We start from the raw sequence: 27,896 nt of genomic DNA, 5'->3' as shown, positions 1-27,896 counted from the left end.
ATACAATTAAAATCATAGTAGTAAGACTTTCTACTTACCTAACATAGCTCCTTCTGATGACGTTGTAGCCACCATGCTTGCTCTTAGGACTCCAACCAGACTTTCTTCTTATGTATAACTGCTATTTGTTTCTCTTTTTTAACATATAAAAGTTCTGCTTATGTTCACATTAGACTGCACCTTGGTAGAATGAGCTTCTCAGCTGTGGATCTGATGATAGAACCTTAAATGTATATAATTATTTTAATTGTAAATGGACCAAAAAGAAGGAAAACTTGTGGATCTTCCCAACAACTTTATATTTCTATATGAATAAGATTCATGTGTACAACTAGTATGTGGAAATGTTTGCACTAATCTAAAAGTATACTTCTCTTGGGTTGCTGACTTCAATATTTAGTATTGGTTTATGTACATGACGACTCCTTGGACTCTCTCTCACCAAGGGAGAATCTTCCACAGCCATTTTAAATAAACCAAAATGATGCATCTGAGGGCAGTCTGTTTTCTGCTCTCATTCAAACCTAAAGTTGCAGAGGGAAAAACATCCATACTTAGACAAATTTTTTCTACCTCTACCCAGTATATTTATCAGATTCTTTGATTCACACAAATAGTAACCCATCTGTTGAAACCACATTAATAGCCTATGAATCTTAACCAGTAGACCTAGATGCAGACATTCTCCTTGCCTTACCTAACTTATATAATGTGAAAGGCACGAACTGATGTGCTCCCAGGTCATTTGGGCAACAAAGGCAGCTCAACCATGGATTTAAATGGAGGCATCCTTGTCTTTTTAATTGGAAGATTCTTTTCAAATTCAGGGCTATAGGACTTCGCTGTCTGGTTTCCCCTGTGCTCTGTTGGGGGTTTATCCAAGTCACTGCTCCAATTGAGGCAAATTGGGATACTGCTATGTTTTGTTAAAGTCACAAATTTACTTTATTAATTTATTGAAACTTGTTGTAAAATAATGTTTATAAAGTGGAATACCTTTAACTGTGTTCTTAATTTTGAGAGACTCTTCTTGCGGCTTTTATTGAGTTCATTACAGCAAGACGAGTAAGGTCACAGTGAACAGCTAGTTATTACAAGGTCAGTGGGTAAAATCAACTGCTTATGACAAAATTTATACCTTTAAGTCACCAGTCACCACATGATTTTCTCAACAAATATTATTGGTCTCAAAATTTTAAGTCAAATATCCTAGGAATTTTAAAAATAAAATAATTCAGGAAAGCTGTACCATTTATTTAGCTTATTGTCTCTCTGCTTCAAACCTGCCCTCCTATAGATGTTTTGTGATGACGGGGTTGAATTCTGCAATCCACATCTCTGCTTTGCCCGCTGGTTCCATTAGGTTCTGCAATCAAGGAACGCAAGAGGAAAGCTGCAATGTTGGAGGAGTGTAATGATTAATTTTGTGTGTCAACTTGTCTGAGCCACTGACATTTGGTCAGATGTTATTCTGGGTATTTCTGTGAGGGTGTTTTTTGGATGAGATTGACATTTAAACTAGTGGACGGTGAGTGAAATAGATTACTCTCCATAATGAGGGCAGGCCTCTTCTAATCAGCCAGAACAGAACAGAAAGACTGGCCAACCCAGGCAAGAAAGAATTCTCCAGCAGACTGCCTTCGGACTTCACCTGCAACATCAGCTCTTCCAGGTTCTACGGCAAACAGCCTCTGGGTGGAACTGGAACGTGGGCTCTCCTCGGTCTCCAACCTGCTGGCCCACTCCGCAGATTTTGGACCTGCCAGCCTCTATAATCATATGAGCCAATTCCTTGTTCTCTCTTTCTCTCTTCATATATATTTTTTCTATTGATTGATTCTCTGGAGAATCCTAATACAAGGAGGGCGAGGGGGCTTGTTCCTTCCTGTTTTTTGTGGGCATTGCTTCCTTTTCCCAATGCTTCTTCACCCCAGCAGTGGCAATTCCTTCTGGTAGCAGCAGAGTCCAGCTTGCAGTTTTGCCTACATGGGGCCCTTCCCCCCGAGTTCAGACACTAGCACCAGCCCAGCAGTGCTCTCCTCCTCATAGGTCTGAGCTCAGTTCCACAGGGGCTCTCTTCCAATGTCTAACCTTTTAACGATTCTAACTGTTTCTCCTTGTTTCTGCTTTGTATCTTGCCCTGTGGAGGCGGGATCAATGTACCACCCCAAACTGGTTCAGATGTTGAAACTATAATGACAACACACACATCAAGAGGTTATGAAAAAGTTTATTATTCATATAATGAGGCTCTGTGGTGAGAGCAGGACAGGTACCAAAGCCAGCTGGTTTGCCTTGATAAAGGAGGGGTGAGTGGCTCTGGTTTTTATTGTGGTTAGGGGTGAGGATTCCAGTGCAACAAAAAAAGGCCAGGATTTGCATAAATTTCCCCTTCAGAGCTGAGAGGGTGTGCTTGGGATTTCTCATCAGCTTGCTCAGATGTGAGGCAAAATGGGGACAGGGCTTGAAAGCTGTCAGTGGTCAAACATCCAAAATGAGGCCAGATTCTATCACTGCTCCTCCAGTCCTGGGTGGTAGCTCCTTCTCACAGTTACTACCTCCACGATACCTTAGCCTTCTCTTTTTGCCTTTATAGTTACTTAGACAGATCTAGTGAACAATTCTTTACAAGTTTTTTGTTAAATTAACTAATATGGTTTCTGGCTCCTGACTAGAACCTGCTGACACAACACATCTTTGCTCTTCTTAGCTGGGCTAGCATTAACTTAAAAGGTGGGGTAGTTGGTATGTAAACCTATTTACTCACCAACCTGAAAAAGTGGAATGGATGACTAGGCATCTTCCATTCACAGGCTCCCACTTCTTCATTAAACTTATAAGGCTACAGCTTCTGGCATCACTTGTTATTTTTAGGCAAGGAGGAATGAAAGGAAATGGAGTTTATAATTTCCTATAAACTGCAGGCCTTGGAGATCATGTGTCAATACATGGAGGACATTCTCATTCTTTTTAACTGCTGCCCAGTTCTCTATCATAGATGTATCAGACCTGTTTAACCACTCCTTTACCAAGAGCCATCTGTGTTGCTCCTGATTTTTGCAGGTGAGGAACCTGAAGCCTTGAGAGATGGAGTGGCTCGCTCTAAGAAACATCACATAAATGGCAGAGCCAGGATTTCTATAAAATCATAAAATGGCAGAGCCCATGCTCAAAAATATTTTTATTTTGAGATATTTTAAACAAACAGTTTAAAAAGAACCCACCACTTATCCCATTAAATCAACATGCTGACCCATCTACATCAACTTCTTAAAAGAAATAAAACACAACTGAAGCCTCCATGTACCCTCCGTGATTCCATCAGCAACTCCTGCTCTGGGAAGGCAGAGCATGGCTTTCACACCTCATTCTAACACATGATTTTACACTCTTCATATAATTTGAATCCACAAGAAATATATTATTGTATAAAACAGTAACACTGTTTACTATATGCCAACAAGGCTTACATGCCAGCCACTATTCTAAGCACTTTACATGCATTAACTCATTAACTGTCCCCCTCCCCCCATCACCCTGTGAGGTTGGCACTACTATCTCATTTTACAGAAAAAGTGAAACACAAGTAAGTTTAAATAATGTGCCCACAGATACACAGTATGTTTAACTTTACATAAATGGTATTCGTAGCTTCCACAACTTTCTCAGCATCATTTTTGATTCATCTGTGTTGACAGATGTAACTCTAGCTCTTTCATGTTCACTTCCCAAAGTACCAAACAACCCATTTATTTACCCGTTCTTCTGTTGATGGAAATTTAGGCTTCTCCCAGTCTTACTATCTACACAGTGCTGCAATGAACAGTCATGTACACATTTCCTTCTTCACATGGAGTTATTCTAGGGTTTATCCAAGAGTAGAATTCTAAGTGGTAGAGTACACACAATTTTACAAGATGTTGCAAATTGCTTGGCACGGTAGTTGTCACAATTTCCACTCCCATGGCAGTGAGTTCCCATGTGCCATACACTTAACCACACAATGGCTTTTAAAAATTTGCCAACTTTATATGAGTGTAAGATGGTCCATATCAATTTACATTTCCTGTGCTTTTTTCTCTGCACTTGCCTCTGTCTGGGCTGACAGTGTCTGTCAGCAAGGGTGAGACCGACCACACTGAACACCTGCCTGAAAGACCTCCTGATACCCACTCCTCTCCATGGAGTCCCAGCCCATCTCGCTCCCGCCAGCCCTAACTTCAGTTCTTCCTAGGAAGAGGAGAGAAGGCAGGGCAGGGTTGGAATAAGGGGTATGTTCTCCAGGCCAGGATGGGGTGTGAGGTGAGCACTGATAGCTGGGGCAGTCAGAAACTGTCTGAGCGCCCTATGGCTCGGAACCATCCATGGCTGGGCTCCCAAGCAGCAGGCGCGCTTGTGGGCAGTCTCTAGTCAACATTTCACTCACAGACCCCTTCAAAAACTTCCAATCCTGACTTAGCTGAAATAATAAATCCAGTTCTACATTCCTTAAAAGAGGCAACTTTGTGCAAAATCTACTCTGCCCAGCAAAAGGATAAATAAGGACCCAAACCTGGCTTCCAAAGTACTTAGTCTGGCTGCAGTAGTGGGAATAACTTTTGGAAACCCAGACAACACCCAACAGAGCAACATACAGGCATTAGGAGAGGTGGGACCTGGGGAGAGGGCTTAGAGGGACAAAGGTCAGGGAAGGCTGGGACTTAAAAGAGTGAGGACCTGGGCCAGCCTGGACAGCAGCGTGGCACTCTGCGTGAAGGTGAAAGGAGACAGCACAAGGCAGGTCCGCCCAGGGGCATTCAGGCAAGGGCAATGAAGTTAAACCCAACACTGATTACACCAAAATGTTTAGTAGTTAGCTCCAAGTAGTCAGACTTTTCCTTTTAGCTGATCTGCATTTACTAATATTTCTATAATAATCACATACTACTTATATAATTAAAATTATTTTAAAACTCAGGTTACTGAACAGACTGCATCAGCACTATCCCCAAATATTCAAGGCTTACCTCAGTATAGAGGGATTTCTGTTGATTTTTACTCCATTTACATTTTTTAAAATTTGACTTGAATGTTTAAAAATAAATATGTATCATTTTATAAAAATGGCAGTAGAAACACCCCTATTGGGGCAGGAACTCTATGAGGTACCAGGTGGCACACAAGGAGTGGGAGGATGAAAAATATAGACAGTAAAGGGGTATTTCTGTGCTTGTAGCATCAACTGACATGGGAGCTGCAGCTCTGTGAAGGCTCTGGTCTAGAGATCAGACCCCTAACCCAGAATCTTAGTAAACCAAGCCTTCTTTTCACCAATCCCAACAGCCAGGTAGCATAGCCAGCTACTCTAATTTCACACACAAGGAAATAGATGCTGATGTTCAGTGACTCACTCAAGATCATCCTGCCAAGAAAAGACACACCAAACCTGGAATGCAGATCTGACGACTCCAAGGCCCTTGCCATGACCCTGGGCCCTCAACACATGGGACTCTGAATCTGAATTACATTCTATAAGGGTCCAGATTCAGACCACAATAATCCTCAACTCAAAACTGTCCAAAAGCCCCCTACCTCCCTTTGAGGTAGCCAAGCCCCAGTGAGTACCCACGATGCTCATGCGCCTTGGCCCTCCACCTTTCTGGGCTCCTCACTTCCAGCTGGCTCACTCCACTCTGGCTCAGGGGCCTACTTGCCATTCCCTAGGAGACCAGACAAGACCCTACCTCCTATGAAATTCCCTAGGAGACCAGACAAGACCCTACCTCCTGTGAAGGGTCCTATGTAGCATCTAGGGACCTACAGGGCTTCCTCCAAGATCTCCTTTGGGTCTTTATTCAAATCTCACCTTCTCAGTTGAGGCCCTCTCTGACCAGCCCATTTAAAATCTCAACCTACCTCCCAATCCAGCATTCCCTCTCACTCTACTCTGATTCATTTTGTCCACAACACATATCATCATCCAAAATACTATATACATCTCATTTGTTTATTGTCTGTAAAGATCCAAGATGGCAGACTTTTTTGTTCCACTCACTGCTGGGTCTCTGGCACACACGACAGTGCCTGGCATATGAGAGATGCTCAGCACATTTCTGTTTAGCAGATGAACCGCTGCTGCCCATACAGGCCTGTGGGATGGAGATGGCGATGGGGCACTGGTCGAGCTTCATTCTCCAGGTGATCAAGCCCAGTACCCTGTTCTCCACTCGCAGCGGAGTCAACTCTATGCCCATGGCAAATATCCAGTCAGCTGTGAAGACTGAAGCCGCAGCCAGAACTCCCCTGGAGGCATCAGGAGAGACTAGTTCTTGCTGCTGCTGGTGCTTTTAAGGTCAAACAGACTAGGCACCATCACAAGCCAAACTCAAAGGGAAACTTAGGATCCAACTGGCCCCTTCCCAGCAGCCACAGCCCACCATGCCACGGACATTTTGTTGAACCAAGAAGGGCAATGGTCTCTCCCTTTAGAGTTATAGAAGGAGATCTGGCTGGGGAAGCTCCAGGCCATTGTGCAAAGACCACTCCTAGGCGCCCAAGCCTCCTTCTGGAACACGTTGCTGTTCTTCCCCAGCATCTCATTTTCCAGCAGTAGGATGGGGGTGCCTGCCCTGCATTTTTGAATCCTCAGGATTCTCTGCCACTAGCTTCCAAAATAGAAAGGGCTGGGCCCTCTGTGAAGGTCTGCCCCACACTGCCTACAATCAGGGGTTCTCTAGCAGGGTAGCCAGGACCCCCTCCCCACACTGTCAGACCCCAAGCTAATCTCTAGTATGGTTTTTCATATGCCGAGCCAAATTTGAAGACCACCTGAAGGTCTTCCCACACTCTCTGCATTTGAAGGGCCTCTCTCGAGTATGAAATCTCTTGTGGCTAATGAGTTGTGAGCCCTTGCTAAAAGTTTTCCCACACGTGGTACATTTGTGGCGCTTTCCCCCAGTGGGTATGTCCTGGAGCCCAGTGAGTCCGGAGTTCTGATCACAAGTTTTCTCACAATCTTCAAAAGGCTTCTCCTCACTTGGTTTTAATTCCTGTAAACTCACCCCTGTATCCTGGCGAGAAGACAACCCAGCCACACTGCATTCGGACTGGGCCACTCTGGTGTGTTTTCTCTGATGAATACAGAGAGTATGTCTTCCAATGAAATCTTTCCCACACCACTGACATTTAAATGGTCTCTCTTTTGTGTGGATTCTCTGATGATTAACAAGGCGATAATTTCTGTCATAAGATTTCCCACACAGATTACATTTATAGCGCTTCTCTCCACTGTGTATTCCCTTATGATCTAAAAGACTTCTTTTACGCGTAAAGCTTTTCCCACATTCTTGGCACCAAAAAGGTTTTGCACCAGTGAGGATTTGTGACTGCAGATTTGGAGCATCTTCACTTTCGTGGTACTCATATGGTTTTCCCAAAGAGTGAATCCTCTGATGTCGGGAGAGGTTAGAACTCCATCTGAAAGACTTCCCGCACTCCCTGCACTTATAAGGCTTCTCTCTGGTATGAACTCTCTGATGGATAAGGAGGAATGAGTGATTACGGAAGGCTTTGCCACACTGGCTGCATTTGTAGGGTTCCTCTGTGGTGTGACTGCTCTGAGGAACTTGGAATGCTCTGTCCTGACTAAACGATGGCACGTCCTCAGGCTTTCTTTCGACGGCATGCTGCCTCTTATGAACGATAAAGGCCGACCTATGAGGAAACTCTTCTGCACATTCGCTGCATCGGTATGGTTTCTCACCTGTGTGAATTCTCTGATGATCAATGAGAGCTTTCTTTCGAGTAAAGGTTTTCCCACACTGCTGACACAAAAGAGCTTTCTCCACAGTGGGGGCACTCTGGGACTGACTGTAGTTGGAGGTCTGCCTAAAGTCTTCTCTACATTTGTCTGGATCACAGAACTTCTCTTCCTGGTGCAGTCTCATGTGACGAGTGAAGTTTGACCTCCACCTAAATGTTTTCCTACATTTGGTACATTTATAGGGTTTCTCCTGGGTGTGAATCCTTTGATGTTCAAGAACATATGACTTACAGTGGAAGGATTTCCTACACTGGCTGCAATCAAAGAGTTTCTCCCCGCTTTGGTCTCTCAAATGATGATCAAACCCTGAGCCACAAGTGAGAGCTTCTTCATCCTGATTAGATTCAAGAAATTTCTGCTTAGCATGAGTTTCCTGGTGCAGGCGGTAGGCAGACATGCGTCGGAAAGCTTTGTCACATAAACTGCATTTATAAGGTTTCAAACCAGTGTGAATCTTCTCATGTCGCACACGGTTTGAGCTCCACCTGAAGGCTTTCCCACAGGCCCTACATTTAAACGGCTTCTCTTGAGTGTGAAGTCGCTGATGACAGGCAAGATGGGAGCTATGACTGAAGGTCCTCCCACAGTCACTGCACTTATACAATGTCCCCACCACGTGAAGATTCTGTCCGTGCTGGTGATGAGAACTAAGGCTGAAGTCCTTCCCGTGCGCATCCTTTGCCTTCCCTTTCAGTCCAGCATGAACTCTCTGATGTAGGCTAAACCCGCCAATCACGCGTCTGAGCCCTTTCCCATATTCCTTGTAATCACAGTGGTATGAACTCCCTCTGAAGTGTTTGCCATAGCCATGTTTAAGGGACTGCTTTCTTCTGGGTCCTCTCAAACATGTAATATGTTTTAGATGAAGACTATTACTTCTTCCCGATTCTTCACAGTCTTTTCCTGTCCTGTGGCTGGAATTGGTCTCTTCTTTCTTAACTCTCACTTGTATGGGGTTTCCACATTGCTCCTTTAACCTGCTCTTCTGTGCAAAAGATTCTCTGAGCCCTGTTCCCTGAGAAACATTTGCTGCACCATGACATCCTGATGGCATAGCTTCTTCCAAAGGTTCACGTTTTAAGATGAACTTGTCTGTTTTCACATGGAGCTCATCTCCTGACACAAATAAAACATAAAAGAATGTACTCTTGGGAGTTCCCTGGTGGCCTAGTGGTTAGGATTCCGGGCTTTCACAGCCGTGGCCTGGGTTCAATCCCTGGTCGGGGAACTGAGATCCCACAAGCCACTAGGTGTGGCCAAAAAAGAAAAAGGGAAAGAGAATGTTCTCTTTTCCCATACTCGCAACTGCAGAAAGCACCAAGGGACCAAAAAATGTCATGAACTTAGGTGGTGAGGCTTTTGCCTGACTGCCAATACCTTTACAAAATAGTCAGGGATAAGGCAAAACATGGAAGAGTATTCCAGACGACAGAAAAGGGAGAGGAGAAGCAAGACAGGTACAGCAGCTAGCTGTACACATCCAGATGAAAAACAAGAAGGGTTGAGAAGGGGGTGTTAAACAGCAAGAGAGGGGAGAGGAATCACAACACAGAGCATGATAGGAAGGTCTCCAAGAGCTGAGAGGTGGGGCTCCTAGGAGGACTGGCTGCAAGGGCTAGAGACCAAGCCTACCACAGGGGAAGGACCAAGCAAAGAGGAGCAGCAGGAGTGGGACGAGGGTTCCTAGGAGCGGGAAGGGGAGAGCAGCACAGGGCTGAGGAGGAGCATCAGTGAATTGACAAGGACAGTGAAGCCCTCCAGTGGGCAAGAGCTGTTACTGAGAGGGCTGCTGGGGAAGGGGCAGGACCAAAAACCAATGTCTAATAGGCCGGTCTGGAGGGGAGAAGCCCAGGCACCCAGTACTTCTTAGCAACACTGTTAAGGATCTTCCTTCCAGCAAACAATGGAGTAAGTTCCCCATGATTTACTTAGTATAAAAGACCTTAAGAAAGAGGAGAGTAGATGCGGGAGGAGCAAGACCTGGTCAGTTCTCTGGAACTCACCTGCAGGGGCAGCACTTGGACTCCCCTTAGGATGAGCTCCCTGGACATTCAAGCCCCACGGCTCCCTTACCTCCAACCAGGAGATCAGAGCAGGTTTGGTGAATGGCCCCACTGCAGAAGAGAAGAAAATGGGATGTGAATGGAAGGTAGATGAATCATACAGAACTACTCTCCAGGACCCTCTCAGGCCTGAGCTCCTGGTAGGGAGGAGGGAAAGCCAGGGAGGCAGGTGGAGGAAGTTAGGACAGGAGGCCTAGACAGGAATTTCTGACAGCTCTAAGCAGAGACAAGAGAGGCTGCGAGAAGCCACAGACAAAAGGATCGCTAGCATTCTCCAGAATCACGTGACAAGTCAACTGGTTAAATCAGCCAACTTTTTTTGGATGCCTAAATGGACTAGGAACTTGACACATATGACTTTTAATCTTTATAATAACTCAGCATGACAGGCATTAAGATTAAGTGATTTGGTTAGTAGAGAGACAGGACCTAAACCCAGGTCAGGCCCCTTTCTATGCACCATAATGAAAACTAAGAAGGCATAAGTAGAGGTAGGTAGAAGCATGGGGGTATCAATGCCTTACCCAAAGAAGCCACGTTCCCATAATTCTCTAGCATCACATCCCTGTACAGGTTCCTCTGAGAAGCGTCCAGCCATCCCCACTCATCCTGGGCAAAGGTCACCTCCACATCCTTGAAAGTCACAGCCTCCTGAAAAAACATGGTCCTATGCCTTAGAGCCAGTCCACAACTCCCAGCTTTTAGGAGGGGGCAGGGGAATGAGGCTGGCTCTGAGTGAGTACAGGATGGATCTGATAAAGGGGAAAGAGAAGATCATCACCCAGCAGAAGAGCTCTGGGCTCCTGGGGGATAATCTGGTCTCTGGGGCATGCGTCTCGGGATGTGAGGTCACTGGACAGAAAGACACAGGACAGGGGGGAGCTACAGCTACCCCATTAGGCAGCAATGGTGGGACATCAGGAAGGACCGAAGGTCCTGTGGCTCACCTGAGGCTGGACTGTCACCAGGTCTCCTGAGCATCCCTCTCTCTGGGAAAGGGCAGGAACCTGTGCAGCAGGAGGATCTGAAGAAGAAAGAGCCATGAGAGAGGGCAGCCCAGCTCTGGTATCCCACTGAGAAGCCCACTCTTCCCCCCACATGGAGGACTCCTGGGCCCACAGGCAGGTATGGACTGTTTTAAACACCCATTTCACATTTCCCCGGTGTCTGCTGGGGTCAGGAAATGGGGGGTACAATAGGAGGAGAAGCTAGGTAGACATGGGTCACAGGATAGAAGGGACACAGAGCTCAAGGCCAGGACAGAAGGGATTCTCATGAGAGGACAGAGGGTGAAAAGACAACATTATAGGAAATTCGGAAAGTGTGGCATAGGCTGGGGTCTTAGAGCCAGGCGGCAAGTACCAGGTTGCCCAGCCAGGAAGTCACGCACTCCTATTTCATAGGGAGGCTGCAGGTGGTCCCCCAGAGCCGAGCCGCTCCTGAGAGGTGAAGCAGGGGGCCATATCTGTGCGGCTCGCAGGGCTCCTGTGCCCATCCAATGCACATCTGGGCTCTGGGCAGGGGCTGGGTCCTGGCAAGAAGAAAATGTTGTGAGAGGATCCTCGTGGGAATCAGAAAGCAAACTCACAGAACAGGCCACATGGCCAATCTCTAAAAGGTAGAGGTCCAGGGAATGGTGAGCTGGGCCCTTTATTACCTACAGGCAGAGGGAAAAGGAGGAATAGAAAGCCCAGGGAGGATCCCCTCACCCCTCCACCTCCCTGGGCTCTAATGCGGGCCATGGGGAGACAGGTGGAGCCAGATTCCTGCCTGACATAGGAAAGCAACTGGCAAGTCAGTGACAGCACTGCTGTCAGGCCTCGGGTGCTGCAGGATACCTCCCCACTAGCCCTCAGCCCCCACCCCCCGGCCAGGAACTTAGAAATGAGAAAAGAAATTTATCCCTGAGAGTTAAACTGATAATGGTTCACAGCAGAGATGCAGTCAGATAACATCTATCAAGTATCAGGCAATGCTCTAGGTAATGATACGCAAAGTGACCTCAAAGAGGCAGGAAGGCTCCCAGACTATAAACCTGACTAAAATAGCAACACCACTAGAGAGACAATGCTAACTGTGTCAGCTACAGAATCACAGAAGAAAAAGTCTCAGGTGCAAAAACAGGGAGGTGCCCATCCAAGCAGAGACCTGGAGAAAGGCGGTCTCTGTCCTGAGACTTCAAACAGTCCTGGTCTCTGGAGGCAAGGCTATCCCTGATGCAAAAGTGAGCATAGGAAGCTACAGCCAGTGAACTTCAGGTTTTTCTGGTCCTGTGGCCAAGACATTCTCTACACTGATATGGACGAATCTTAGCCCGAGGCCATTAAGTACTTAATACCAAGCTATAGACTGAAGATGATAAAGTCATCACAGCAATTTATCTCCTGTTCCTCCCAAATCCTACCAAAGGGAGAATAAAGAAACAATAACAATATGGAAGCATAGACAAATGAGTTTAAGGACAAACTTTCTCAGGCCCCTGTTTCTCACATTTTGGTAATTTTGATAAACTATAATTTATATGCATCTTGAGCATTTCTGTTCATTTTTTAGAATCTGGTAGGCTTTTTTCCAGGCTCTGTTTTTTGTTTTCTAATTTCTAACTAGCTTTCAACCAGGTAGGCCCTTTCCGCTTGTTTGGCAATGTTTTCATGGATTTTTAAACCACACACCTAGCTCTTGACTGACTTGAATATACCCAAGCCACAATTTTGTACCTACTGTGTACCTTATTTGCTTTAAAAGTTATCTTTAGGTCATTTTGAACAACTCATGGTTTTGGTAAAAATTATAAATGTCCTTTTAGATTTTAAGAAATAGTACCCAATGTTGGGCAAAAGGTTTTCTTGTTTAATATTTGTTACCATTTATTGCTGGTAGACAATGTTCAGATGTTTTAACTGATTGATCTAATTTTTATATTAAATTTAGGGGAGAAGTATGTCAAACATGTTTCAGAAATCTTAAAAGTAACTTTCATTTATGCATAAATCATACATGTAGAATTACACATACTTTATAAAATTTTTTAAAAGCCTACAAAAATGATAAATCCTCTTTAAAAAAAAACCCCTCAAAGGTACGGAGAAGTACTGAGAGGCTGGCTTGAGTGGGGCAGACGGGCAGGCAGAGCGCACTTTAACTGGCCCACTGCTCTACTGCCTGCACTGGGACTGTCAGCTCTGTTTCCCAGCACCAAGCCCAGGGCTGGGCGCAAGGTAGGCACTCAAATGTGTAACAAACAAATTCTCATTGTTAGATCAGTTTTCCATTTTGTTTTCAATAAACTGAGGCTCTGAAGGTACCACAATGTTGGCAAGAACACCGAGGCTGTGGAATGCAGTCTAAAATTGTGGTCTTCCAATTTCCTAGCCCTGGGCTGCCCCTCACCACTCTTCTTCCCCATCTCCCCCACACAGAACAAATCCTCAAAAGTTTACTGTGAGAAAGAAGTAACATGGTTTGTGTAGACTGCTCTTCTAGGTCTCAAGATGTACTTAGAAGCCAAGGATCCTGACACTAATTCCCCCATGTACGAGCAAGAGATACCGCCCCCACTTTACAGGTCAGTACAAGTCAACTTAGGTATGTGGAGATGTACTTTATGCACTGTAAGTCATTGTGCCCAAAACCTCATTACTGTTTACAGATACTTGCAGACCCTCTTCTTCCTGGAGCTTATATTCCTCTGGGAAGGAGGGAAGGGCTGCCTGCTAAATGGTCCTTAGCTTAGGGTCGAGTTCTTAGCTGCTCAGGTGCCATGGGAATGAGAAGGGAAGACTTCCCCTGAATTCCTCCATGTTGAAGGTTCAGAGGCCCACCCCCCCACCCACAAGCAGGCTCACGAGCAGGCAGAGTTCACTGGGCACCGCACGCTTGCTCACACTCACCCTCCACGGTGTCCCATTGAAGTCCCTCTGTAGCTCTTCCAGCAAGGCCACAACGTCCCCACCACTCTCAGGGTGATGCAGCTGCACCCAGGTCCGAAGCTCCCCTGGCAGGATGCTCAGGAACTGCTCCAGGACCAGCAGCTCCAGAATCTGGGCCTTTGAAAGAACATCTGGCCTCAGCCACCAGCGGCAGAGCTCCCGGAGCCGGCTCAGAGTCTCTAGAGGCCCAGAAGACTCATGGTAGCGAAGCTGTCTGAAGAGCTGGCGGAACAGCTCCTGGCCAGGACGATTGAGTGTCTGTGGTCTGGCAGCTGGCACTGAAGTGTAGCTTTCATCCTCTTCTTCCTTCTTCACCATGTGAAGGCGTCCTCGCTCCCTTGAAGCCTTGGCCTGAGCTGGATGGACAGCATACCACCTGCCTGGAGGCATCACTCCTGTTCAAGGTCTACCCAGCAGAGTGCAAGCAAGTCTGCGTTAGTTGTATATATCACTGCTGGGCCTTCGGGAGTATCTTTTCAGCACTGCTGGGGACAATGCCATTTGCTGGGACATCAGAAGTCACTGGCAAGAGACTGAAATAACCAACGTTACTGTTCAGGAGGGATTTGAGAAAGATGGTGCAAGTAGATGTTGTTAGTTAGGATCATCTTTGGATATCTGAGAAAAGGACTCATGAACATTTGCACAGTGGAGCCTGTCAGGATCAAGCAGACCCGGAAAAGGGATCATATTTGTGGTTACCAGAGGCAAGGGTGGGGGGTACTGGATGAAGGCAGTCAAAGGTACAAACTTCCAGTTATAAGATAAATAAGTACCAGAAATGTAATGTACAACTTGATAAATACAATTAACACTGTTGTACATTATATATAAAAACTGTTAAGAAAAATGAAAATCCTAAGAATTTTCATCACAGAAAAATTTTTTTCTATTTCTTTAATTTTGTATCTAAATGAGATGATGGATACTCACTAAACTTATTGTGATGATCATTTCATGATGTATGTAAGTCAAATCATTCTGCTGTCCACCTTAAACCTATACAGTGCTATATACCAATTATATCTCAAAAAAACTAGAAGAAAATTTTTTTTTACTTTAAAAAAAAATCAGTGGTATTTCTACATAGTAAAAATGAACAAACCAAAAATAAAATTAAGAAAACAATTCCATCTACAATCACATGAAAAAAAATAAAATACTTAGGAATGAATTTAACAAAGTAAGAACAAAACTTATACTATGAAAACTACAAAACATTGTTAGAAGAAATTAAAAGTTTAAATAAATGGAAAGACATTCGCTGTTCACGGATCAGAAGACAAAACACTGTTAAGATGACAATACTGTCCAAATTTATCCATAGATTCAAAAAAATCCCTATCAGAATCCCAGCTGGCTTCTTTGTAGAAATTGAAAAACTGATCCTAACATATGGAAACTCAAGAGACCCACATAATACACAACACAATCTTGAAAAAGAATAAGTTGGAAGAGATCAAGATGGCAGAGTAGGAGGACAATGAGCTCACATCCCCACGAACACATCAAAAATACATCTATGGGACTTCCCTGGTGGTCCAGTGGCTAAGACTCTGCGCTCCCAATGCAGGGGGCCCAGGTTCAATCCCTGGTTAGGGAACTAGATCCCACTTGCTGCAACTAAGAGTTCGCATGCTGCAACTAAAAGATCCCACATGCCACAACCGAAGATCCCACACGAGGCAATTAAGACCTGGTGCAGCCAAATAAATAAATAAATATTTTAAAAAAAATACATCTACATGTGAAGCAATTCTCACTAAAAACAAGCTGGAGACAGGCAGGAAAACTCTTCTACAACCAAGGCTATAAAGAAAGATCCACAAGGAGTAGGGCAGGAAGCGAGGAGAAGAAATTATGTTGGGACCTAAGCCGATAGGAGGGGACACAGAAGAGGGGGATAATCATGGGCTCACAGATCCTCCCTGGGGAATGAGGGGTTCAAACCACATATTGGGCACCCCAGGTCTGGAGTCTGACACCAGGAAGACGAGTCCCCTTGGCTGCTTTGAAAACCAGTGGGACTTACAGGAGGGCTCCACTCGTGAACAGCATGCACAAACTTGTTTACTCCTGGAAACAAAGTAAAGGAAGCAGACTGAAACCACCCGGGGCACTGGCTGGTTTCCTGCGACCGCCCCAGCATGCGACTTGGCCCACAGCTAGCACCCACTCCAGTCCCTCTAACTCTGGTGCAGCTCCCCACTAGGGTGAAGGCTGCCATTGCTAAGGAGAGTACACACTTGGGCAACAGACCTAACACTGCATCTGAGGGTGGCTATTGCTGGAGATGCAGAGGCAGCAGACTGGGAGCACTATGGAACTCTGACCAGTGCCGCACTGCCCCGCAACCCATGTCAAGTGCCCACTCTGGCCCCTCTTGCTCCAGCACTGCTCCCCTCTGTGGCAAGGGTGCCAGTCCTGGGAGGGAGGAGAGCACACACTTAGAAGAAACAGAACTGGCTTGGACCCGACCCTCAGGGCTTTTGCTCCAGCAACTTGAGACACACCCCTGCTCCCAATAGGGTGGTGTTGGCTATTGAGCATAGGAGAAGCTCTGGCTCACACCTGGCTCTAGCTCTAACCCCTCCATCTCCAGCCCCACCTCCCACTAAGGTGAGAGCTGTGGGCACACCCTGGGGGAAGGTGTGACTCATGCTCACATCAGATCCAGCTCTCGCACCAAAGCCACTGTGCACACATAGATTGTATAGGAATGCTCTCACGCAAGGACACCCCTTCAAGATTGGGACAGGTAACTTGTTTCACCTAATTTCACAGAAACACAGAAAGTTAAGTAAAATGAGAAGACAGAAGAGTCTGTCTCACATGAAAGAACCAGAGATACCCCCTGAAAAAAAAAAACTAATGAAAGAGAAATAAGTAATTTGCCAGATAGAGAGTTCTAAGCATCAGTAATAAGAATGTTAACTAAATTAGGAAAAAGAATAGATAAGCACAGTGAGAATTTTAAAAAGGAACTAGAAAATGTACAAAAGAACCAGTCAGAACTGAAAAATACAATAACTGAAATGAAAAACACACTAGAAGGAATTAACAGCAGACTAGCTGATAGAAAAGAAGTGATCTGTAAAGCAATTATACTTCAATAAAGATGTTTAAAAAAAAAAAAAAAAAAAAAGAAGTGATCTGGAAGGTAGAATAATAGAAATCACCCAGTCAGAACAGCAAAGAGAAACAGATTTTTTTAAAAAATGAGAACAGTTTTAGAGACTTCTGAAACAATATCAAGCATATCAACATTCACATTATAGGGGTTCCAGGAGAAGAGACAGAGAAAAGGATTGAAAAGGTATCTGATGAAATTATGGCTGAAAACTTCCCGAACCTGAAGAACGAAGCAGATATCCAGGTATAGGAAGTTCAGAGAGTCCCAAACAAGATGAACCCAAAGAGACCCACACCAAGAAATGTTATAATTAAAATGGCAAAAATGAAGGATAAAGAGAGAATTCTAACGGCAACAAGAGAAAAACAAAGAGTCATATATATATATATAGGAACCCCTACAAGGCTATCAGCAGATTTTTCTGCAGAAACTTTGCATGCCAGAAGGGAGTGGCATGATCTATTTACAGTGTTCAAGGGGAAAAACCTACAACCTAGTACACTTTAACCAACAAGGTTATCATTCAGAATTGATGGAAAGATAAAGAACTTCTCAGACAAGCAAAAACTAAGAGTTCATCAATACTAAACAGGCCCTAAAAGAAATGTTAAAGAGCCTTCTCTAAGTGGAAAAGAATAGGCTACAATAAAAAGTAAAAATTTATAGGAAAGGGGACTTCCCTGGTGGTGCAGTGGTTAAGAATCCACCTGCCAATGCAGGGGACACGGGTTCGAGCCCTGGTCCGGGAAGATCCCACATGCCGTGGAGCAACTAAGCCCGTGCACCACAATTACTGAGCCTGCGCTCTAGAGCCCACAAACCACAACTACTGAGCCCACGTGCTACAACTACTGAAACCCACACACCTAGAGCCCGTGCTCCACAACAAGGGAAGTTACAGCAATGAGAAGCCCGAGCACCACAACAAAGAGTAGCCCCCACTCGCCACAACTAGAGAAAGCCTGCACACAGCAACGAAGACCCAATGTAGCCAAAAATAAATAAATTAAGTAAATAAATTTTTAAAACTATCTATAGGAAAGGAAAAACCCCACTAGTAAAGGCAAATATATAGTAAAGGCTGAGGATCAACCACTTAAATAAGCTAGCATAAAGATTAAAAGACAAAAATTGTAAAATCAACTGTAACTACAGTAAACAGTTAAGGGAGAAACATGAAGATGTAAAATATGAAATCAAAAACAAAATGTGGGGGGGGAATGAAAAATATAAATCGTTTAGAATGTATTTTGAACTTAAATGATTATCAGTTTAAAACAAGTAGATATAGTTACAGGTCAACATATATGAACCCCATGATAACCACAAATCAATAACCTATAATAGATATACAAAAACTAGAGAGAAAGGAACACAAGAATACTACTAAAGAAAATCATCAAACCACAAGGAAAGAAATGAACAGAAAAAGAGAACAAAGAAGAACTACAAAAAACAAGAAAACAAGTAACAAAATGGCAAAAAGTACATACTTATCAATAATCACTTTAAATGTCAATGGACTAAATGCTCCAATCGAAAGACAAAAGGTGGCTAACTGAATATAAAAACAAGATCCATCTATATGCTGCCTATAAGAGACTCACTTCAGAGCTAAAGACACACACAGACTGAAAATTAGGGGATGGAAAAAGATATTTCAAGCAAGTGGAGACGACAAGAAAGCTGAGGTAGCTATACTCATATCAGACAAAGTAGACTTTAAAACAATGTCTATAACAAAAGACAAAGAAGGACATTACACAGTAATAAAGGAATCAATACAAGAAGAAGATATACGGGAATTCCCTGGCAGTCCAGTGGTTAGGACTTTCACTGCCGAGGGCATGGGTTCAATCCCTGGTCAGGGAACTAAGATCACACAAGCCACACAGTGCAGCCAAAAAAAAAAAAAAAAAAAAAAAAAGAGGATATAACATTCGTTAACATATATGTACCCAATATATCAGCACCTAAATGCAAAAAGCAAATATTAACAGACATAAAGGGAGAAATTGACAGTAATACAATAACAGTAGGGGACTTTAACACCTCACTTACATCAATGGGCAGATCATCTAGACATAAAATCAACAAAGAGTGGTATTAAATGACACATTAGACCAACTGGACTTAACAGAGATCTATAGTACATTCCATCAAAACCAACACAATACACATTCTTTGCAAGTGCACATGGAACATTCTCCAGGATAGATCACATGCTAAGCCACAAAACACTCTTAACAAATCTTAACAAATTTAAGAGGACAGAAAATATATCAGGCATTTTTTCCAATCACAATGATATGAAACTGGAAATCAATTACAAGAAGAAAAATGGGAAAAATACAAACATGTGGAGACTAAACATGCTACTAAAAAACCAATGGGCTGGGCTTCCCTGGTGGCACAGTGGTTGAGAATCTGCCTGCCAATGCAGGGGACATGGGTTCGAGCCCTGGCCTGGGAAGATCCCACATGCCGTGGAGCAACTAGGCCCGTGAGCCACAATTACGGAGCCTGCGCGTCTGGAGCCTGTGCTCTGCAACAAGAGAGGCCGCGATAGTGAGAGGCCCGTGCACCGCGATGAAGAGTGGCCCCCACTTGCCGCAACTAGAGAAAGCCCTCACACAGAAGCGAAGACCCAACACAGCCATAAATAAATAAATCAATTAATTAATTAAAAACAAAAAACAAAAAAAAACCAATGGGTCAAAGAAGAAATCAAAGAGGACATCTGAAAATACCTTGAGACAAATAAAATAAAAACACAACTTTCCGAAATCTATGAGACACAGATAAAGCAGTTGTTTATAGCAATACAGGCCTATCTCAAGAAACAAGAAAAATCTCAAATAAACAACCAAACTTACCATCTAAAGGAATTAGAAAAAGAAGAATAAATGAAGCCCAAAGTCAGCAGAAGAAATAATAATAATAAAGATGAGAGAGAAAATAAATAAAATTGAGATTTAAAAAAATAGAAAAAATCAATAAAACTAAGAACTGTCTGGTTTTGTTTTTTTTTTTTGAAAAGATAAACAAAACTGATAAGCCTTTAGCCAGGCTCTTTAACAAAAAAAGGGAAAAGACCCCAAAAAACAAAATAATAAATGAAAGAGGAGAAATTACAACCAATACCACAGAGATGCAAAAAAATCGTAAGAGAATACTACAAAAAGTTACATGCCAACAAACTGGACAACCTAGAAGAAATGGATAAATTTCTAGAAACCTACACTCTTCCAAGGCTGAATCATAAACAGACAATCTGAACAAACCAATCGCTAATAGTGAAATTAAATTAGAAATCAAAAAACTCCCAGCAAACAAAATCTTGGGACTGGATGGCTTCACAGGCAAATTCTATCAAACATATAAAGAAGAGCTAATACCTATTCTTCTCAAACTTTTGAAGAGGAGGGAACACTCCCAAATTCATTGTACAATGCCAACATTACCCTGATACCAAAACCAGACAAAGACACTACCAAAAATGGAAAATTACAGGCCAGTATCTCTGATGAACCTAGACACAACAATCCTCAACAAAATATTAGCAAACCAAATTCAACAATATATAAAAAGGATCTCACACCATGATCAAATGGGATTTATTCCAGGGATGCAAGGATGGCTCAACATCCGTAAATCAATCAATGCAATACACCACATTAACAAAATGAAGAATAAAAACCACATGATCATCTCAATAGATGCAGAAACAGCATCTGACAAAATTTAAATCCATTCATGATAAAAATTCTCTTCAAAGTTGGCTTAGAGGGAAATATCTCAACATAACAAAGGCCACTTATGACATACCCACAGCTAACACCATACGATGAAAAGCTGAAACTTTTCTCTCGAAAATCAGGAACAAGACAAGGATGCCCATTCTCGCCACTTTTACTTAACACAGTATTGGAAATCCTAGCCCCAGCAATCAGACAAGAAATAAAAGGCAACCAAACTGGAAGGGAAGAAGTAAAAATGTCCCTATTTGCATATGACATAATACTATATATAGAAAACCCTAAAGTCTCCAAAGCTTCCACCAAAACACTGTTAGACTAAATGAATTCAGTAAAGTTGCAGGATGCAAGATTAATATACACAAATCTACTGCTTTTCTATATACTTGTAATGAAGAATCAGAAAGAGAATGCAAGAAAACAACCTTATTTAAAATTGCATCAAAAGGAATAAAATACCTAGGAATAAACTTATCCAAGGAGGTGAAAGATCTATATACTCTGAAAACTATAAAACATTATTGAGGGACTTCCCTGGTGGTGCAGTGATTAAGAATCTGCCTGCCAACGCAGGTGACACGGGTTCAAGCCCTGGTCCGGGAAGATCCCACATGCCGCGGAGCAACTAAGCCCGTGCTCCACAATTACGGAGCCTGCGCTCTAGAGCCCGCGTGCCACAACTACTGAAGCCCTGCGCGCCTAGAGCCCAGGCTCCACAACAAGAGAAGCCGCTGCAATGAGAAGTCCGCGCACCGCAACAAAGAGTAGCCCCCACTCGCCACAACTAGAGAAAGCCTGCACACAGCAACAAAGACCCAACACAGCCAGTAAATTAATTAATTAAAAAAAAACATTATTGAAGAAAACTGAAGATGAAACAAAGAAATGGAAAGAAATCTTCTGGTTATGGATTGGAAGAATTAATATTGTTAAAATGTCCATACTACCTAAAGCAAGCTACAGATTTAATGCAATCCCTATCAAAAAACCCACAGCATTTTTCAGAGAACTAAAACAAATACTCCTAAAATTTATATGAAACCACAGAAGACCCCAAATAGCTAAGGTGATCTTGAGAAAAAAGAACAAAGCTGGAGATATGCTCCTTGACTTAAGACTATACTACAAAGCTACAATAATCAAAACAGTATGGCGCTGCACACGTGTGCACACACACACACACACACACACACACAAGACACATAAATCAGTGGAACAGAATAGAGTCCAGAAATAAACCCACACATTTATGATCAAATAATCTATGGCAAAGGAGGCAAGAATATACAATGTAAAAAAGGACAGTCTCTTCAATAAGTGGTGCTGGGAAAACTGGACAGCTACATGTAAAAGAATGAAAATTAGAACATTTTCTCACACCATACACAATAATAAACTCAAAATGAAGTAACGATTAAACTCAAAATGGATTAAAGACCTAAATGCTAGACCAGAAACCATAAAACTCCAAGAAGAAAACACAGGAAGAACACTCTTTGACATAAATCATAGCAATATTTTTTTGGATCTGTCTCCTAAGGCAAAGGAAACAAAAGCAAAAATAAACAAATGGTACCTAATTAAACACAGAAGCTTTTGCACAGCAAAGGAAACCACCGACAAAATGAAAAGAGAATCTACTGAATGGAAGAAAATATTTGCAACGATATTACCGATAAAGGGTTAATAGCCAAAATATATAAATAGCTCACATAACTCAATGTCAAAAAAACAAACAACCAAACTAAAAAATGGGCAGAAACCCTGAATAGGCATTTTTCCAAAGAAGACATATAGACAACCAACAGGCACATGAAAAGATACTCAACACTGCTAATCATCAGAGAAATGCAAATCAAAGCCACAATATCACCTCACATCCGTCAGAATGGTTATCATCAAAAAGATCACAAATAACAAATGTTGGTGAGGATGTGGAACCCTAGTACACTGTTAGTGGGAATGTAAATTCGTGCAGCCACCATGGAAAACAGTATGGAGGTTCCTCAAAAAACTAAAAATAGGGCTTCCCTGGTGGCACAGTGGTTGAGAGTCTGCCTGCTAATGCAGGGGACATGGGTTCGAGCCCTGGTCTGGGAAGATCCCACATGCCGCGGAGCAGCTGGGCCCGTGAGCCACAACTACTGAGCCCGCGCGTCTGGAGCCTGTGCTCCGCAACAAGAGAGGCCGCGATAGTAAGAGGCCCGCGCACCGTGATGAAGAGTGGCCCCCACTTGCCGCAACTAGAGAAAGCCCTCGCACGGAAACGAAGACCCAACACAGCCAAAAATAAAAATAAATAAATTAATTAATTAATTAAAAAAAAACTAAAAATAGAACCATCATATAATCCAGCAATTCCACTCCTGGGTATATACCCAAAGAAAACAAAAACACTAATTTGAAAAGATACATGCACCCCAGTGCTCATAACAGCATTATGTACAATAGCCAAGACATGGAAGCAACCTAAGTGTCCATCAACAAATGAATGGATAAAGAAGATGTGGAATATTGCTCAGCCATAAATAAGAATGAAATTTTGCCATTTGCAACATGGTTGGACCTGGAGGGTATTATGCTTAGTGAAATAAATCAGAAAAAGAAAGACAAATACTGTATGTTATCACTTAAATATGCAATCTAAAAAATGAAACAGGGACTTCCCTGGCAGTCCAGTGGTTAAGACTCCGAGCTTCCAATGCAGGGGGCATGGGTTCGATCCCTGGTCAGGGAACTAAGATCCCACATGCCGTGTGGCGTGGCCACATAAATAAATAAATAAAAATTTAAAATGAAACAAATGAATATAACAAAACAGAAACAGAGAAAAAATTAGTGGTTACCAATGGGGAGAGGGCAGGAAGGAGGGGCACGACAGAGGTAGAGGATTAAGAGGTACAAACTACTATGTATGAAATAAATAAGCTACAAGCATATATTGTCCAGCACAGGGACTATAGCAATATTTTATAATAACTTTGAGTGAGTATAATCTATTAAAAAATTGAATCACTAAAACTAAAAAGAGTAAGTTGGGAGAACAGATTTCATAACTTACTTTATAAAAAAGCAGCAGTCATCAAGACAGTGTGGTGCTGGCATAAGGACAGACATACAGATCAATGAAACAGAATTAAGAGTCCAGAAACTGTCTATGGTCAATTTATTTTTAACGAGTGTACCAAGACCACTCAAAGGGAGGAAGAATAGCCTTTTCAACAAGTGGTACTTGGACAACTGTATGTCTACATGAATAAGAATGAAGTTGGACCCCTACATAATACAATATACAAAAATTAACTCAAAATGGATCAAAGACCCAAATGTAAAAAGCTAAAACTATAATATTCTTATATAAAATGTAAGTGTAATACTTTGTGACAATGGATTAGTCAATGGATTCTACCAAATGCATACCACATGCAAAAAAAAAGAAAAAATAGATAAATTGGACTTCAACTAAATTAAAACTCTTGTGCTTCAAAGGTCACATGAAGAAAGTGAAAAGACAACCCACAGGGTGGGAAAAAAAAATTTACAAATCACGTATCTTATAAGGGACTTGTCACTAGAAAATATAAATAACTTACAATTCAATAATAAAAAGACAACACAATTAAAATTAGACAAAGCATCTTAACAGACATTTCTCCAAAGAAAATATAAAGATGGCTGAAAAACACACAGGATACTCAACAACATTAGTCATCAGGGAAAAGCAGATCAACACCACAATAAGATACCACTTCACATCCACTAGGATGGCTAGAATCAAACAGTTAGAAAATAACATGTTGGTAAGGATGTAGAGATAGATACTGGAACACTCATACACTGCTGGTGGAAATGTAAATTGTGCAGCCACACTGGAAAACAGTCAGGCACCATTAAGTTAAACATACAGTTACTACTTGCAACTCCATTCCTAGATAGATGGATACAGCCATCCTTCAGTACCCGCAGGGGATCACACAAAAAAGGAGTTCTAGCTAAAGACTTAACTTCAAAAACAAAGAGGGACTTCCCTGGCAGTCCAGTGGCTAAAACTCCATGCTCCCAATGCAGGGGGCCCAGGTTCAATCCCTGGTCAGGAAACTAGATCACACATGCCACAACTAAGAGCTCGCATGTCGCAACTAAAGATATTGTGTGCTGCAACAAAGACCTGACGCAGCCAAATAAATAAATAAATAAATATTAAAACAAACAAAAAAGAGTAAGAACCCTGGGGTAAGCAAGGATTTCTTAAGAAAACAAAAGGAAAAAGGATGATATATGACTATGTCAGTATTTTAATACCTCTTGTCCAAAAAAAAAAAAAAGAACAAAAGCACAAACCACTGGGCAGACGCGTAAATGTGTACAGCCACTAGGAAAGGTAGTTTGAAAGTCTGCAGTTAAGCTAAAGTCACATTACCTATGCCCCTGAAATTTCACTTCTAGGAAGCTCCCTGGAAAAACACTTGCACAGGTTTTCAGGCATTTACACAGGTGTTCACTAGAGTACTCTTTGTAATAACACAATGTTGGAAATGACCTACTTGCCCATCAATACAACTAAATAAAAGTGTAGCACTTTATAGGATGAAATACCATACAACAATTTAAAAGACTGTACTAGACCTTTAAGAAACAATACAATTGTTTCACTGTTCACTGGGTGGTCAAGCTATGCAGCCAAGGTTAAAAAGCAGGTAAGTGCCACCCACAGAAGAGACCAGAGCACAATTCTAAGTTCCTGAGAACAGACAACACACACACTAGGCTCAAGTGATACAGTGTTCACTTAGAGCAAGAGAAGAAAATAGTGTGTACAAGATTCAACCCCCTGCAATCCATTGGTCCCCCATGACCACCGGATCCACTTCGCAGCCAAAGCCATGCAGGTGGAACAGATACCAGCACCACCCTTCATGATACAGTAGAAGGACCTTGGCCCCTTACCCATGGGGTCTGAAATACAGAAAGCAAGGGAGGGCCTGGGGGCCACTGACACATGCACTTAAGAAGAAAAAAGGGGGGCTTCCCTGGTGGCACAGTGGTTAACAATCCACCTCCCAATGCAGGGGACACGGGTTCGAGCCCGTAGGGGAGATCCCACATGCCGCGGAGCAACTAAGCCCGTGCGCCACAACTAGTGAGCCTGCACTCTAGAGCCTGCGAGCGACAACTACTGGGCCCGCATGCCACAACTACTGAAGCCCACATGCCTAGGGCCCGTGCTCAGCAACAAGAGAAGCCACCGCAATGAGAAGCCCGCGGACCACAACGAAGAGTAGCCCCCACTCACCGCAACCAGAGAAAAGCCTGCGTGCAGCAACAAAGACCCAACACAGCCAAAAATAAAATAAAATAAATAAAATTTTTTAAAAAACATAATTCTCCAGGAAAAAAAAAAGGAAGAAGAAAAAAGGGGTATACATTAAGCACTGAACAGGTAAAGATAGTCCCTCAAAAGGCTGTAAGCACAGCACAGGCTATGAGGGCTCTTGATTTCTCTGCAAGAAAATGTCCTCAGCCAGGGCTACTCTTGCAGAGTTATGCTAGAGAGAAGCAGCTGCACCTGACTGCTTTTCCCAACAGTATCAAAAACGTATGCTAAGTTAAAAAGAACTTAGGTATAACTGGAGAAAAAACCTAAAATCATGTTTATGTGTAAATTTGTTAGGTGTGATGTACATAAAAGCACTCGAAAGGTTTTTAAATGGCCTAAAAGGGTTTACAAAAACTCGTACTGATTGTGGGAGTGGAGAGGTTGGAAATAACAGTTAAAGGGAGACTTTAGTTTATTTGTAGTGATTTGATTTTTTTTTAACACAACATTTATGTACAAGGTCTCTTTTCTTTTTTTTTAAGATTGTACAATGATGACTGCAAATATGCCAAAATGTTAGAAGAGGTTACTCCTGTGTGTTGGAAATACGCCTGCCTGTTATTTTCTTCTTTATATTTTTTGTCTTTTCCCAATTTCCCCCCCAAAAAAGTAAACTAAGAGGCAAGTTTTAGAAATTAGTTATGAACTCACTTATTTATGTCTTAAACAAAATAAAAATAAAGCACAGTATGCATATGCACAAAAAAGCTCCTAAGCCTTGACCACCAAAGTGTTTTCAGCAGTTTATCTCCTCTGGCAAGTGGGATTAGAGGGCTTTCCATTCCTGTTTTTCTATGTTCCCTGAATTGTACATTATTTTTATAATCAGCAAAGTGATCAATAATTCTGCTTAAAAAACAAAGCAACTGGAATTCCCTGGAGGTCCAGTGGTTAGGACTCGATGCTTTCACTGACCAGGTTCAATCCCTGGTCAGGAAACTAAGGAACTAAGATCCCGCATGCCGCGTGGTGCAGCCAATTAAAAAAAAAAAAAAAAAAAAAAAAAAAAGGTACTGAGTATCAGCTCCCAGGACTGAAGAGCTGGGCACTCAGCAGAATAGGTTACATGTCCTTGAAGGGCAGTTGTATGTAGATGGTGGCTGCAGCTCAAGTAACTGCAAAAGGGAAAAGAAACCCGGCTGGCCCTTGTTCTGTTTTAGCCACCGAGTCAACAACCAAACCAAAGAAGGCTGGTTGAACTGAAAACAAGGTAAGACAAAAATGGACAAATGAGGTAGAGAACAAAAGAGAGTAAAATGCTGCCCAAAACCACAACATGCAAAAGAAAAAAGCAAGAAAGAGCATATTAAAACAAAACCAAACCAAAAGAGTCTACAAAGAAGTATGTATGGCTGTTAGCATAACTGCCACCATCATGGGCCCATTCAATTCCTCCTGTCCCTCCAGGGACCCTTCCTGTGACTGTACTATGAGGTAAAATCACTTTTCTGTCATCAAGGGCTTTGTAGTTAATAGATATTGTTTTAGGATCGTTAGTTCCAGGTGGCCTCTATGCTCTAACAGTCTCCAAACAATGATGAAGACCTTCACTGACACATTCCCATCGCCCACCAGACTAGTTACCCATTCATGAAACTTGACTTAGAAATGCACTTCCTGGAAAAAAAAAAAGAAAAGAAAAAAGAAATGCACTTCTTATCTCCAAGCACACACCCCCATACCTAGGTTAACTATAAAACTGTCCCAGTGGCCCCTCAGTGGTGCGGAGTACAGCTGCAAATGCTTCTAGTTCATCCACCTGATCTCACCATGTGAGTAAATTACCCTATAATAAACTGATCCACTGATTATATGGAGCTGCCTGCCTTCTTTTT

At 42.7% G+C, this 27,896-nt stretch overlaps 1 protein-coding gene across 3 annotated transcripts in view; it reads right to left on the bottom strand.

Moving 5' to 3' along the window:
* Positions 1 to 1,393: 1,393 nt before the first annotated feature.
* Positions 1,394 to 27,896, bottom strand: part of ZNF445 (zinc finger protein 445) — a 33,151-nt gene continuing 6,648 nt past the window's right edge. The window contains exons 2-8 of one of the 3 annotated variants that reach the window (XM_061196534.1): positions 15,826 to 15,869; positions 13,755 to 14,326; positions 11,227 to 11,395; positions 10,812 to 10,888; positions 10,389 to 10,515; positions 9,805 to 9,915; positions 1,394 to 8,917 (exon numbers count right to left, since the gene is read on the bottom strand). In XM_061196534.1, the coding sequence (XP_061052517.1) occupies positions 6,759 to 8,917; positions 9,805 to 9,915; positions 10,389 to 10,515; positions 10,812 to 10,888; positions 11,227 to 11,395; positions 13,755 to 14,183 (3,072 nt within the window). In that variant the 5' untranslated portion in view covers positions 14,184 to 14,326; positions 15,826 to 15,869 and the 3' untranslated portion in view covers positions 1,394 to 6,758. The remainder of the gene's footprint in view (positions 8,918 to 9,804; positions 9,916 to 10,388; positions 10,516 to 10,811; positions 10,889 to 11,226; positions 11,396 to 13,754; positions 14,327 to 15,825; positions 15,870 to 27,896) is intronic. The other 2 variants (XM_061196533.1, XM_061196535.1) reach the window with 2 other exon arrangements.

Source organism: Eubalaena glacialis, chromosome 7 (assembly GCF_028564815.1).
Source record: "Eubalaena glacialis isolate mEubGla1 chromosome 7, mEubGla1.1.hap2.+ XY, whole genome shotgun sequence".
Lineage (NCBI taxonomy): Eukaryota > Metazoa > Chordata > Mammalia > Artiodactyla > Balaenidae > Eubalaena > Eubalaena glacialis.
Note: the sequence above shows the minus strand (reverse complement) of the source record. Positions and strands in the feature narration are given on the sequence as shown.